General features: G+C 38.8%; 1 protein-coding gene across 4 annotated transcripts in view; it reads left to right on the top strand.

Annotated features, from left to right (window-relative positions):
* Positions 1 to 15,809, top strand: part of VEZT (vezatin, adherens junctions transmembrane protein) — a 54,926-nt gene that overhangs the window by 2,508 nt on the left and 36,609 nt on the right. For 3 of the 4 annotated variants that reach the window (XM_061454581.1, XM_061454580.1, XM_061454583.1), the window contains exon 2: positions 12,432 to 12,566. The exons of the other annotated variant lie outside the window; for it this stretch is intronic. In XM_061454581.1, the coding sequence (XP_061310565.1) occupies positions 12,432 to 12,566 (135 nt within the window). The remainder of the gene's footprint in view (positions 1 to 12,431; positions 12,567 to 15,809) is intronic. 4 annotated transcript variants of the gene reach the window in all.

Below are 15,809 nucleotides of genomic sequence, written 5' to 3'. Positions count from 1 at the left end.
AAGCAACTACATTTTTTCTGCACCTTCACATGTTGTTCTTCAGCAGTCATTGTTGAAAGGAAGCCATCAACATGTAGACCTAGATTACTGTGAACAGCTGTCCTCTGTGCTTTTGGAGCTCTTGTGAAGAAGATACCAGTCAGTACTATAAGCAGTAGTGTTGTGCTGACAAATGCATAATCAGGAAAGAAGTGGTCCTTTATGTTTTTCATACCCAACAGAATGGGTAGGAGAGGGAAAAGATCAAATGGGGGAGGTTTCACCTGTTCCACAGCACGGTTATCCCCAGCGATATTTTCTGCACGTTTTGCAGGTCAGAGCTCTGTCCACCAGGCCCTGAATACATCAGTGACACCTGCACACATTACAGATTTTGCAGCATCAAAGATATGATGTCCCACTGATAGATATTTATGATCTTCCAAGGACTGATCGTTTTTCTCACTATCAAAGTATCTTTCACATTAATGTATCTCTGAAGGAAGGGATGCACAAACATGGCATCGCTGCGCTGGGAAGGCAGTGTTTTCCATCCAGTTCAAGAGCCATTGCAGATCATTGTGATTGAATAATGGGCAGTTTATCCAATAGGTGCTGCCATGCTCTACCCAGTTTATAACTGAATTCTTACAGCAGCCAGCCATTTTCATTCACCAACTGTGTAGTCCTCAGCGCTTCAGTTCCTGCATTTGTTACAACCAGTTGTTCTTGCATTTAAAATGCTACAGATGTTGGGGGGGTGACAGAACCCAAGCAGCACAGAAGTGCCTCTGATGTGCTTGGCTTGGACTTGTCTGTCAGCATCGTGTCAAATTAAACACTGTTGTGGTGTAGATTGTACTAAAACATGAGGAGCAATGAATGACATTCTATATTAATGTCTGTCTTAATTTATTAAGGGAGATCATGAGATAGGAAATTTGATGTTAAGTTACTTGAAATTAATTTTTTACAAAATGAGCTAGAAGTCAAAATGCTGTAGTTAGTGTGGGGTGCACTGCAGTTACAGTGTGCCCCCGAGTCCTCTAGAAAACTGCAGTGTTTTGTGTATTTTGAAGCTGGAATTGTGTGAGGGTTTTTTGTTGTTTGGACAATAACATCTCCTTGTTTTAATTTTTTTTAATGTATAAATTAAAGAAGATTGTTGAAACTGTCTAAATTTCTGCATCATTATTCCACTGGGGGGACTGTGTCAGAACTTCATTGCTCTGATAGTTAATAACTGCCACCTGGCTTCTGACTTGAAATTTATTTATGGCCACTTCATACCATGTGCACTTCTGATAATACTGCCCATTAGAATATATAGTTACATTTATCTGGAATTTACATCTACTAATATATTCAACAAGAAAACAATCTTATCCTGGCTAAGGATTTTGCTAAGCTGAATAATCCAATATAATTTAGCTTCCTTTCACAAAACAGATTTTCCTGTTCTTCAGTTTTGTTTGGTTTTTTTTGTTTGTTTGGGTTTTGGGGAGTTTTGGCATCTGCTTCAGTTTGAGTTCATCTTTCTTTACCTGAACTTGGAGCATGGTACTCTGCATTCTTGCTGAGGTCTTGTACAACTATTTTCACATCCTTCTGCTGGGAATACTTTGTTTCTTGTATCCTAGGCCTACAAACAACTTTTTCAAGTCTTCGTATTGTTTGACTTGGTTGTAATGCGATAGGGTAACCACTCATGTCTATCCTTATTTTTATCAAAATTTCCATGTTATTTTTTTAAAAATCCTTGGGATTTTTTTAATATCCTGAAAAAGGATATATATCCTTAGTATCCTTTTCTTTTATATATTTAATATAGGGGAATATTAAATAGTTAGTTTTTATTAGTCCCTCTGTAAAGTCTTGCTGTTGTTTGCTGTTAAATTACATGCCATTATCAGTAGCTACTCAAGGTCATCCAGTTCTTTTTGTATGATGTTTCAGTCCTTTTCTTTGTGTTACTTGGTGCTACTGGGAAATTTCATTAGCATGCTTTTTTGATAAAAGGTTAATTAAGGAAAATACAAAAGCTTTGACCAAAGACTCATTCTTTTAGTACTCCATTAGTAGCCTTCTGATCTGATAGCTTTCTGTTCAGCATAACCCACTATTATCTTTGCCATCTACATATTTGGTTCCTTTCCCATCTTTTTCGCCTTAACTGATATGGCACAGTATCAAAAGAATACCCCATATGGCACAGTACCAAAAGTCCATATAAAACTTCCTGCATTTCCTTTATCTGGAAAAATCAGCTGCCTTATCAAAGAAAGATGTCAGATAACTTTGGTGCACTCTATCTCTGGTGAACCTATGTGTTATCTTCCATTATGATGATCATCTGTTTTCTCGTTTGTGTTTGAATTTTGCAAGAACGAATAATTATTCTCAGTAGCATGATGCTCTTGATCAGATTCATAGGCCTGACATATTCCTGATAGGGTTGGTTTTTTTGTCTCCTTGTAAATATAGGTGCTATTTTTGCCTTTTTCCACTTCTGAGTTAATAGATGTATTAAAAATCCTTTCTGCTGAATCTTTGATCTCCTGCCCGTGCCCATTCTTTCAGAATACTGGGATGAAGGTGATCCAAACACTGCTTTTTGAGTGCGTTTTCAGCTCCCTAATTCTGCTTCCAGCTAAGTCATTTGTCCTACATTTTAATGAGCTTGTGGAAGTTTGTTTTTTACATTTGAATGAATATTAAAGCTATGCTCACAGAATCACAGAGTGGCTGAGGTTGAAAGGGACCACTGGAGATCATCTGGTCCAACCTCCATGCTGAAGCAGGGTCACCTAGAGCAGGTTGCCCAGAACTGTGTCCAGATGGCTTCATGACTGTGTCACTTAAATGGTTCTGGTGGAAGGATTGGGGCTGAATTTTGTTGCTTTCCATTTTAAGGCTCTGTGTGCAGGAGAAAGTTAATCCATGCAAGATTTTTCATCAGATTGCACAAAAAAATGAGATTTTGACACTCAAAATCTCTTAACTGCCCCCACCTTAGATTTTTAAGGACTTTTTCATACACAGTGTTTCCTGTAGAACTGTAGAATATAGTACTGAACTAGGTTTGTTGATTTTGTGGGGGTTTTGTGGGGTGTTTTAATTTTAATTAGGAAAGACAGCTTTCCTCACTTGAGACATTGTTCTGATTAACTCATGAGTCCTGTGCCATTCCTATGGCCAATTCTGTCCGTATTATTTACTTCCACAGCTTCTCTGGGCAACCTGTTCCAGTGTCTCACCACCCTCACAGTAAAGGACTTCTTCCTAATACCTAATGTAAATATACCCTTTTCATTTTAAAGCCTTTCCACCTTGTCCTGTAACTACATTCCCTTGTAAAAGTCCCTCTCCAGATTTCTTGTAGGCCACCATTAGACAGTGGAAGGCTGCTATAAGGTCTCCTTTGAGCTTTCTCCAGGCTGAACAAGCCCAACTCTCTCAGCCTGTCTTCATAGGAGAGGTGGTTGTCCAGCTGCCTGATCGTCTTTGTGGCCTTCCTCTGGACTCACTCCCACAGCCAAAAAGGACTGTCATGGTTTAGTTCCAGCTGGTAACTCAGAACCATACTGCTGCTTGCTCACACTCCTCCTTCCCCCCCCCCTGCAGGCAGGATGGGGAGGAGAGTCATACAATCAAAGAATGGTTTGGGTTGGAAAGGACCTTAAGATCATCTAGTTCCAGCCCCCTCCCATGGGCAGGGACACCTTCTACTAGACTATGTCAAAAGAATGTAAAGCCCGTGGGTTGAGATATGAACAATTTAATAACTACAGTGCAATATATTACCACTACTACTATTAATAATAATGATGATGATAAGGGGAGAGAATATAAAACTAAAAGTGGAGGAAAAATAATAATAACCACAAGTGATGCACAATACAATTGCTCGCCACCCAATGACCAGTACCCAGCCCAACCCAAGATTTTACATTGGGGCCCCAGGGCTGAATGCAGTACTGCAGGTGGGGGTCTCGGGAGAGCAGAGTAGAGGAGGAGAATTGCCCTGTCCCTGGCAGTGTTCAAGGCCAGGTTGGATGGAGCTTTGAACAACCTGGTCTAGTGGAAGGTGTCCCTGCCTATGGCAGGGAGGTTGGAACTGAATGATCTTTAAGGTCTCTTCCAACCCAAACTATTCTATGATTCCATGAATCTATAATAGGTGTGCTTATTTCACAGCCAGCTCTTGCTCAAGCAGCCATCCTCATCCATCTTTGGAGGAAAATATGCACAGAAATGGAATCACCCTTTCCAGAGTCTGGAGAGACATTGTCTGCATTCTTTGTCTTCTCGCTGTAGTGGAAGAGGCTACTGTGAAAATAGGTCCTGAGATAGTGGAGGAGTCCTTTACAAGCAGCATGCCATCCTGAGAGAGAAAGGAAGTTCCAGGGCTCAGCAGAGCTGGCAGCTGCATGGCACTGGGTCTGGCCTGTGTGGGGAGGAGGTAGGAATGGTGGCGTCTGTTTAGGAGGGGCATGGGACAAAAGTGCTTGGGAAATATTTGGCAACATCATAATGCATTCATATGTCAGGTTCAGAAAGACAACTCTGCTTATTTAGGCAACAAGCCAAGATGCTGCTTGGTGCTTAGGGCCATGGAGGATGCCTGCATATAATGGTCTGATTTACAGTTTTTTGTAAGATTTAAGAGAGATTCCAGTAAGGGGCACCTTCGTTTCCCAGCATAATACAACTGTATTCAGAACAACCTTTAGCCGATGTGTTCTCTGCATGCCTACCATAGTAAAGTATGTCAAAAATATGGCATTTCTTTGCTTGGAATACTGGTACATCACTAAATTGGGAAGTTCATATCCTCATCTGAACTCTTTTAAGCCAAATATAGCTTTTATCAAAATAGTCAGTGATGTTTGTTTTCACAAATGCTTTTTCCACCTAAATTGAGCTGTTCTAAAATTATTTTGTTTAAAAAATGAATCAAAACCAAATGAAAACCCCTGGAAACCTAACCACAGAAACTTTTTTGTTGTGATGAAGATTTTCAGTCACATTCATTCAAAAAGCTGAAAACTTTAGGATTTGCCAAGTAATGTGATTTTTATCAAGCGTCAGGCTTATAAATGTATTCTAAAAAAAAAAAACCACCAAAACACAGTGTCTTAAAGAGTCTAAATTAGGAAGAAGAAGCTGAAAAGAACATTCACACAACCTCAATGGTAGTGTCAGTGATGCTCCCTCAAACAGATTTTCTCACTGAATACTGGGGTGGACTAAAGATGTAGTAGTCTCTTTTTATACATATGCATAAAATACAGCTGGTTTTTTGACAGTGCTGTCAAAACCACAGTTCAGTTGTCATTCTGGTGAGCTGGATCTGAGACTGCTTTGTCTGCTTGAAGTGTGGGCTGTTGTCAGAAGAGGTGTTTGGCCTTTACTCCTCTTTTTGAGCTTATTGTCATACTCTTCCTTGTCCTGGCACCTGGATTTGTGGGTGATGCTATAAGCTGGCTCAGGAGACTGATTAAGCTATAAAGTAACCTGGCCAGGAAGAAAAAAAAAGGATGGTTGGCCAGGAAGAAAAAAAAGGATGGTTTTTGTTTTGTTTTGTTTTTTTATAATCAGATTGGTTCCTCATTCCATCTTACCATTTGGCTGTATAAATATTACCATAAGTGTTCTGAAATGGTATTGCAGCTTTTATGCGCACCCACTGGTAATGGCAGATTAAATTGACCATGTAAATGCAGCCTGGGGAGGTATCACTGCTGTAAATTGCAGTGTACTATAGAGGCACCTGGACTAGTGACGGGTGGACTATTTCAGATATTTTACTTCTCAGCAGTTTGGTAAGAGGAAGGGGAAGACAGGCTGTGCTCTTTTTCAGCACATGACTGGGAGGCGCATGATACCACAGAGAAAAATAAAAGAAACTTCAAGCTTAAAACTGTAAGGAGCAGTCTGGTTGTTGCAGAGGCCAAGTAAACTCATCAGGCATTTTGGGATGTCTGAATTGAAACAGGCAAGTATTATATGGGCTGTATGGTGTGTAAACACATATTGTCTTTATTATTTTTTAACAGAAAATACAAAGACAAAAGTACATGATGATCCATAGTAAATTTTGAGGTCTGTTGCTCCAAAATTTTTTTCATCCTCTATTATATTAATTACTCTGGGGTCATGTTTTCAGGAGGGTTAACACTGCAGTGCAGCTTTCACAACTTCAAGTTATGAATCAACTTCCCTGAGACACATGAATAGAAAAAATGACCCATTACTTTTCTTTTAGTCTTTATAATGGTGACATTATCCTTGTCAGAAGCATCCTGTTCAGCTTTTCACCTGTATCCGAAGTCCACTTTTGAGCAGATGAATAATACAGACAGTTTTAGGGCTTTGTCTAGTACATCATATTTCTTTCAGCGACTTTTTCACAACAGTAGTAACATGCAACCACCTGCTGAAAATGCAAGGGAAAGAGCTTTCCCTTGTCACAGATACAGTGATAAAGAATAAAACTTTCTGAACTCTTCAGGACACATGGGTGCATGCAGAAATAGATACATATTGTACATCAGAAAACACCTGGGAATGGTACTAGATAATGGCTTACATGTAGTCCTCGGAGCCTGCTTCTAAATCAGATGATACAGTAGTACCAGAAAAACCAAGGCCTACGCTCCTGTGGCAGTGAAAGCAGAATAGGAAATGGAAATTACTCTTTCAGTGCCTTGAAGTCATTGTCTTATATTAGCCCTGTCAGTGCCTGGCTCTTTGTCAGCTGGAGCACAGGAGGAGGTGGTTACCAGCCAGGAGAATATGACCAAGGCTTTTAAATACTGTTGCTTGGAAAGTCTTATTAATGGCTTCATATAAGATCGATGTGCAGTAATTCTTCCAAGCAGTATCTTTTAAAAGCCTTTAGCAATCTGTCATCCTCATCTCCCTCCCCCCAGTTAGAAAGCCACATTAGTCAGGAGAAATCGCACGGATGTGGGAAGTTTCAAACTGCATCCACTGATGCTGTCAGGAAAATGCTACTGTGCAGGGGCACAGGTGCAGTTACACTGACGGCTGCTTCTCATCCTCGGCTCGGGTCATCCTGGAGGGACCAGCAGAAAGGAACGGGGAGGCAGGCGAGATTCTATCAGGTGCATGGGAACAGTACCGAAGAGAAAAATGGAATACCCTGTTCCAGGAGACAAAGATCGCACTGTCTGTGAGTGTGTTGGTTCATCTTCTTCAAATCTGTGTCTTGAGAGAGAGGGGGGAATTCCAGTACTCTTTGTTTTGGTCTGAGTTTAGTAACATGTTCATCGTCTTTTAGCCTTTGCTGTCGCTGTGATAGAAATGCTTAATTTATTTCTTTTATTTTTTTAAAACTGATCATGCATAAACTGTAGTTATTTGGAGGTGGTTTACAGTTCTGTGGTGGGTTTGGGGATTTTGGAACCCTCAGCTTTGGAAAAACATATCCGTATCTTAAGAAGAGATCTTTAAACCTCTTCTTTTGTGCAGTGGCATTAAATACTACTTTTAAGGTTAATCTGCCCCACTAGCTATGGTTGGAAACTAGAGCAGGGGTTTACTAGGTAGCAAATGTTATCGTAGTAAAGAACACTGGGTGTGGGAAGCCCCTGTCTGTGATGGATAAATCCTGAGTCATTTACTTCATGATGCATCAGCAAAATAATTTGGGTGTGGCTTTGATTTTCAGCTGCTATTGTAAGAAGGCTATGAAAGCTAACAGTGGTTTAACCTGATTTGTGATTGCAAAGGTTTTTCTCAGAATACGCACAAAATGCCTCACATATTAAAGTGCAACATCTGTGCATGCAATGCTGCAATAGATGTAAGTATTTGAGTAGGTATCCATCAAAAATGCGCTGTTCTGATGCTAGTAAATTCTCTAACAACCTTTCCATCACATAGCAGTAAGCAATGTTATATATGTTTTATTATCTTTTAATGTTTGGCTTGGATTTCATTTTCTAGGGTATTAATTTTTACTGTAGGCTTATTGTTGTAAACACAACATTTAGTCCTCAGCTCAGATGATGTCTTTTTCCAATGCAGTCAGCACTGCATTACAAGTGGCACTAAAATCAGCACTGGGAAAGGGTTAAAGAACAAAACTAATTTAGTGGATTCGGTTTTAATCCTGAATAATGTATCTTGGGTTTAGAATGAGACTCAGCCACTTTCAACAATGAGAAAAGGAGAGCTGTAATTAAACATACGTATGTAAGTGAAATAACTTTTTGTATTATGGATCTAAAATAAATACACTCAGGGAGTTACAAATGAGGAGGAAAGGATTCTCTTTCTTGATTCTGGAAACAAGGGCTTAGATAAACCTTTGCTATACTATAAATGTGTAATTACAGTTGAATGCCTTTGCAGTATGTCTGACTGTAGTGAACTAGAAAAGTCATAGAAGGGCAAGTGGGGGGCTTTGCTGTCAGTCTCTGATGGATACCTTATTCTTAACATTTTCAAAAAGTATATTCCTGCTCAGTACACTGACTGTTTCTGACTACCTTGCTTCACTTGTTAGCAGGTTTTTTTAACATATAATCTGTATGAAGTACTCCAGAGAATAATGGCATTTTGTCTTCTGTCTGTCCTGGAACTGTTTTCCATTTCCAGCACGCATTTTGGACAAGTAACATAATAACAAAATGTTCTAGCTGTAAATGGAATGCTTGTCTGTTGTATTTAGGTGGTCTCAGAAGGTGACTTAGAAAAAGAAGAAATGTTAGAAGAAACTTTAGAAATAAGTGCAGCATATTGCTAAAACCCCCTGAGTATCCTCCCTTGCTTTAGATTAAATTTCTTGTCAGTAACTTGCAGTATGATGGTATCATAACAATAAGCTGAATTATTAATTTTTTTTCTTCTCGACTTTGTACATTATTCATTACCATGTCATCCTACCAGAGACAACTAGAAATAAACAAACACGACTGTCAGACATGAGTAATACTGACTATTGTAGTTATTTTCTGAGAGTGTTTGAAAGTAAAGATTCAAAAATATGTGGACATAGATTCCTCTAGAATAATGTGATGCTGTATTACTAGGAAGATGAGTTTTTGTATTTCCTTTTCATGCTGTCCACTGAAACAACTTTGCTGTCCCTTTACCTCACAGTTTAGCATAAAAACCTTCTCGAGGATAAACTTTCTGGAATGTCCTGAATTTCTTAAACTCAAAGTGTAGTGTCTAGAATTTGTGCTGAATTGTAAAATCAGTAGCCTTTTTTTTTTTTTTTTTTTTTTTAGTGTTGGAGTGTTGAAAGAAAAGGAATGCAGGAATTTTGGGCAAAGAAAGTTGGGAAGAAAAAAGGCAGATCCATTCTATTTTCACCAACCAGAAAAATATATTTTTTTAGTATTACTATGGCATTTGCAGGTGGAAACAGCTGATGATGCTGGTGAATGACAGCATGAATTGAAACCAAGAAACTTTACTCACAGAAGTGCACATGCAAGAATACTTGCATATCTGCAGTTTTTATGAGAAAGAAGACATTTATGAGAGGTTTGGGTAAGGATGTAAACTAGAAATTCAGAGCTACAATTTATGGGACATCAGAGACATTATGAGATTTAATTGTTTCTAACTTTATGAAGATAAAAAATGTTTCGTAAGCGTTATGTATAACACTAATGTATTGAAAAAAGCATTAGGATATTTTAGTTATGTATTGCAATTCTGTATTTGCATAATTAGTAGGTTTTTGGTAATATTGGAACTTTAGTGTGAATGTGCACATATATAAAATCTACCCTTACACTTTTAAATTCCTTTACTGGATTTTCTAGCTATTACTTGTATATTTCATGGGAGAAATTTGCTATATGGTGAAATTTGCTATATGCTATATGGTGAAGACATCCTCAGCGAATTATACAGACCACACAGCTTTATAAATGACAGGCTTGTCAGTATCATTTAAAGTTAGGCAGTATCTAGGGCATGAAAATAAACAAATAGCATGTGTTTTTATGTTAGCATAGGCTAATTTATGTATGCCACCAGTAATATTTCTAATAGAAGAGTTTAATCTGCAGATTTTCTGAGCAAAATGTAAAGCTGTGTTTGCTACACAAGCAACCTCAGTCTATGGAAGAAGTTTATGATAGTTTCATTAAGGTTCTTAATCTAATGTCACAAACAAGGGCCTCAACCCACTTCTTAGTGAGTGATTTCTTTACCCACATCTTGCTCGCTCCTCATGGATTCAGAAGGGGGAATAATGGTCGTTTTACAGCAGAAGGTATTTTAGGTACAGCAAAGTTCTTGGTCATTTATGTTGATAAAAAATGAGATTTTCCAATGTGAACTTAACTTCCACTAGTAATCTTTTAGGGAAAGAGAAAGCATGTGAAGCCAGAGAAGTATGTTAGAAGAGGATTATCGTAGCCTGAGTACTTTCTGATGCACTGAAAGAGGAAAACATTCTACTTGAAGAAAATGTGATAAACATCCAAGTTAAATTTTAATTAGTTATCATTTTCTAACTCAGTAGTTAGAAATCTGATTTCCAGTTCCAAGCAGTGATTAGAAATTGCATAGCTACCCATAACTAGACCCTGTAAAAGCCTTCAAAAAACTACTCAGAAGAGATTTATGTAAAATTAGACAGGAGCCTGTATTCTACAGTGATTACAAGAACAAATAAAATTACTCTTCCTAGGTAGGGGCTAAAGTCTCATTAACATTTGAAAAGATGGTGTACTTTTTACTATTTCTGTAGAGTAGAAAATGTACTAATTACAATTAGATGGAAGGTTTTGATGTTGCCGAATACCCAGTAAGAGGGAAGAATTGGTCAAGATGATGGTCAAGATGATGGACTGCCAAGAGCCTAGGTACAATTTCCTGCCTGGAGGGAGCATCAATGCTGATTTTGAATAAAACGTTCTCTGGTCACCTACTGTTTTGTTTATGTGTCTTCATCTAAATGGGGAAAATTCTGGCTGGTTCTGACTGAAATCTCCATGCTACCCAACCTAAAGCACCTCATTTTGGGGTGTTCACATTGTTCCAGGTGTGCCGACAGTGCACAGCCTCTCTCTGTATGAAAACAGTTTTAAGAAAACACGGTTGTGTGCATCCATTCATACTCCGAGTTTTGTCCCGAAGTTGTTATGCAAATTTAACTGTCTTAAATAAAAGAAGTATTCTAGTCTATTATGTTTTCTTTTGCATTTTAATTAATACTGATAAAGTGGCTTGTTCTACACCTTATTTTCAGCCAGTCCTAATGGCACATTGCTTAATTAGAGTTAGATACATTTGAAGGGTACTTGGAAAAAAGGTAGGATTGAGTTGTCACACAAGGAAATGAGTCATTAACCTATCCTACTGTTTTGTACCATCGTCATCATGTGAGGGGAATTTTCTGTACCTGTGAGTTGGTAGAAATGTTTCAGTTTCAGGTGATGACTGGACACTGAATCTGTTCTAACTCAAGCACAGCACGCAATAGTATGAATTTGCATGCTTTAAATAGGTAAGAGTGCTCAAAATAGCACTTTAGTGATGGAGTTAAAGAATCCCTAGAGGTAACAAGTTAATTTGTTCAGCTTGCATGAATGATTGCTTCTGAGTTTTGCTGTATGGCAAGCAGTTATTTGAGATTTGGCTATGTTGGTTTGTGGTCATAGTGGATCAGCCACCTTCACAACTTGCATCAGCAAGTTAATGACTGTTATTACAACATTTTGTTACCATAGTGGAACACTTTCCACTAGACCAGGTTGCTCAAAGCCCCATCCAACCAGGCTTTGAACATTGCCCGGGATGGGGCAGCCACAGCTTCTCTGGGCAACCTGTTCCAGTGTCTCACCACCCTCACAGTGAAGAATTTCTTCCTAATGTGTAATCTAAATATACTCTCTTCCAGTTTAAAGCCATTCCCCCCTTTACTCTCACTACAGGCCTTGGTAAAAAGTTTGTCCTCATCTTTCTTATAACCCCCATATTTAATTATTGTAAGGCTGCAGTAAGGTCTTTCCGGAGCCTTCTGTCCTTGGGTTGAACAACCCCAACTCTTGTCAGCCTTTCCTCAGGAGATGTGTTTCAGCCCTCTGTTTCTGTGGCCCTCCTCTGGATCTGCTCTAACATGTTTATGTCTTGTGCTGGGGACTCCACAGCTGAACACAGTACTTAAGGTGGGGTCTCAAAAGAGCAGAGTAGAAGGGGAGAATCACTTCCGTTAAGCTGCTGGCCATGCTTTCTACGCAGCCCAAAGTGTGATTTGGCTTTCTGGACTGCAAGCATACAGTGCCAACTTATATCCAGTTTTATATCCACCGCTATTGCAAAGTCCTTCTCTGCATGGCTGCTCTCAGTCCATTCCTTGCTGGCTGTGTGGTTGCTGTATTCACAGTTGTGTTTTATGGGAAACAGGGAATTATTTTAACTTTCTTTTTTTTTATTTTTTATTTTTAATTCTCTTTCAGAATTCCCCACTCTACCAATACCTGCAGGATTTGGGACACACAGATTTTGAAGTATGTTCATCTGTGTCACAGAAAGCAGAGCAATGTGCAGCAGCGGAAAGCCAAAGAGAGCGGACTTTGCATGCTGCCCAGAAAGTGAGCACTCTCCTGTTCCTATTTATCTTCTCAAATGAGAGCTATATTATTTCACAAATAGGAAAAATCAGAGGGGATAAAGATAAACCTCTTGCTGTATTAAAAGAAAAACAAAGCAAAAGAAAACAAAACCAATTGTCATATCTTGTCTGCAAATGGGTTTGGAAATGTGTGGTTTGCCAGTATAGTTTGGAGTGCTTCTTTGCTCTTGTGTAAGCTAAGGAAGCAAGAAATGTTGATAATGAATTTTTTGAGTGTTGTAAGTTATCTTATTTACTGGATATTAGTATGTTACCTTAGCATGACATTCTGGGAATAAATCTACCTGAGCTCAGTTTTCCTTTTGTTCATTCCTATTTTATACCTCTTCAGCCATTTTCAAATCAGAGGTTCACAACCCCTTTCCCTTTGTTTGTAACCTCTGCTGCTTTCCTGCTCCACAATGTTCTACCCTCCCAATTAGTTGGCAGTGAGCTGGAGGGACATCCTATTTTTCCCAAACACAGGTGGTATGATGAGTGGTCAGGAAACACCCATAAGGTCTCCCTGCAGGTTTTGGTGGATGAGGGGATCATATGGCAGATGAGGAGAGTTACTGCTTTTCTTAGGCTCTTTTCTCAAATAATGCCATCTTGACACATATCTGCTACTCAGTTCTCAGATGCTTCATGGAATTAGCCAAGTAATAGTCACAAGGCTTTATTTCCACAATTTTTTCCAGTTTTGTACGTGTCCTTTTTGTTCCTCGTTTGGTTTAGGTCAGAAGCATTTATTTTTTGTGGGATTTTTAATCTATTGTGCTGTGTGTAGGATCTTAAAGGATAGGATTAGGAAGTGGATGAATTGATGTGGATAACATCAGTCAGGGTTTTTTTTTCTGATCTGGGGGAAGAATGTGTGTTTTTAATGTTTGCTATGATATACTTGCAAGCACTGACATGCATGCAGTCTTTGAAGTGGAAATTTAGAAATTGCAGTGGGAAGCTTATTCATCTAGCAGTATTCAGAGGACTGTTGATGGGTCATATTTTCATATAGTGATACTCATTTCAGCCACTCTCTGTATAGACTATATAAGCTTCCTCACACTCATTAATCCATTTGAAAAGACATGATGATAAAACGTGAAACATTTTGCTTTGGTCTTCAGTCCTGTTGGAATTAATCTTCAGGCATAGATTGGTCATAGTTTGGTTTTACCTGTGTGCAGGTAAGACCAAGCTGTGCACTTTGTTTCACAGCCTCAAACCCTGTTTTCTGAGACTTGTAGTCCTTGCAAGTGTGCCACGTCTCCCTTCTCTCATGCCTCACTTTCTGGTCAAAGATGATAATGTAGATGAGATGCAGGGTGCCTATCCACTGAACAGGCCAGTAAGTACTGCATGCCCAGCACATGAATTAGACACCTGTAAAAAATAATCATACTATAATAAGAACCCCTAAGTTTAGTACAGTTCAGCCATGTCCTTGTAGAGTTTACTTACAGCTTTTCAAAGAGTTCAGTAATCATGTAGAAAAGAATCAGGAAGCAGCTTGATTACAGAACTCCAGTCTCGTGTACTGAGGATTTGTGAGCTCACAAAACAGATTAAGTGAGGGGAGGAAGAGAAGTGATTCTGGCAGTGTCTCCATGCTTCCTCAGCTGATTTCTCTACCATAAGATTATTTCAAATTTAATGAATAAATTGATTTCTAGTTACTGTTGATGTGGATAGTTGTTGCATTTGTAATACAATTGCTTTTATCAGTGGTCACAAGGCAAAGCTGAATTTAATTCAGGGTTTAACTCATAAATTTTTATACTTTAAACTACCTTTGAAAGTATTCATGGAAATATTAGGCTCACTAGCCTTACTTTCCAGAATTGTCAGTTATTGTCACCATAGCCCTTAAGAAACCACCTGAAATTTTATCTTTGCTTTAACAGCTGTTGGCAGTTTTGAGGTACATTTACGTTGAAGATACCTATTCTGGCTTAGTGCAGGAAGACTTTAATCAAACCACTATTAACTGAAAATTAGAGTGACATACTTTTTTGGCTGATTATCTGTTTGTTACTATGAAGTAATGCATGCAGTGTCACTTGCTAGCTGCGTTACTTTATTTTGCATAGTTAGTTTTGTGGAAGTCAGTAAAGCCATATGATGCCATGTTCATGTATATGATTTCCACCAAATTTAATACAAAAGTGCTGTGGGGTGAAGAACCTCAGAAGGATTAAGTACACTGCTTTGAAAATCCTCAAGCATTCTGTTTTTTCCCCTTGCTTCCCCTTAAGCATTTCGCACTTAATTTTATTGTGTTGGGAGCAAGTCCTCCAGTATTGTGTCAGATGTAGAAGTAATTTGCCATGGTTTGCCTTGCAACTTGCAGGGAAGTGGGTGTGTGAAAATGTGCTGTCCATTTCTTACAAATACTAGGATGACATTCACATTGTCTCATCTCCGTCTAGACAAGGATATGTGATGGAAGAACCCTTTGTGTAACTTCTGGTGATATAGGTTCTTTCTGCTGCTGTTCCAGTACCAGTTTGGGAATGTGAACACTTTTCTTTTGTAATCTGATGTCAGAAAGTCTGTTTTTGTCATTTGATTTCTGTGTCCCATTTTCGTAGGGTGTCTCGAAAGAGAATGAAGGAAAGGCAGCAGGCCACACATTTAAAGTAGACTAGATTTAGAAGGATCTGAGGCTTTGCTGCAACATTTGTATGACACACAGGCAAATTATGAACATCCCTATCCAATCTTTTCCTCAATTTTTCATGAACAAGTTATCACTTTCCTTCTCTCAGCCTTCCCTGGCCTAATCTACTGAAGTTATAAAATGTCTGGGAAACGCGGTTTCTGAGTTCTGAATGTGTACCTACCCATAGTCCTGGTACAAAATGATCTTGCTGAGGCTTAGTGAAGTGCAAAATACAATCACAGGGCATGGATGATGTTCTATGCCGAGTGATGTCTAGTACGTGTATATATTTTCCTTTTCTTTTGAAAAGCAAGTTTACAAATGCCTTGAACACTTTATTAAAATAAAAATAGAAAAGGTGCAGTGTTGCTGTGTCTTTGAGTTGAGGTTGTTTACTCCTCATATATCCAGTCAAGTATGAACCCTGTGCAAATACATTCTGGTGACATGTAGCAAGATTTTGGCAAGGAAAGATGTAGTCTGGGATCTTCAGGGACTGAAAAAAAAAATCTGGGAAAGAAACGGGTTCCTAGTGGCTGATACAAACGTTGCTGCTGT

The sequence above is a fragment of the Pezoporus flaviventris genome, unplaced genomic scaffold, assembly GCF_033815535.1.
Source record: "Pezoporus flaviventris isolate CSIRO_AGI_PZ_B2104156 unplaced genomic scaffold, CSIRO_AGI_Pfla_v1 ptg000016l, whole genome shotgun sequence".
In the NCBI taxonomy this organism is placed as follows: domain Eukaryota; kingdom Metazoa; phylum Chordata; class Aves; order Psittaciformes; family Psittacidae; genus Pezoporus; species Pezoporus flaviventris.
The sequence above is the reverse complement of the archived record's forward strand: the minus strand, read 5'-3'. Positions and strand labels throughout refer to the sequence as shown.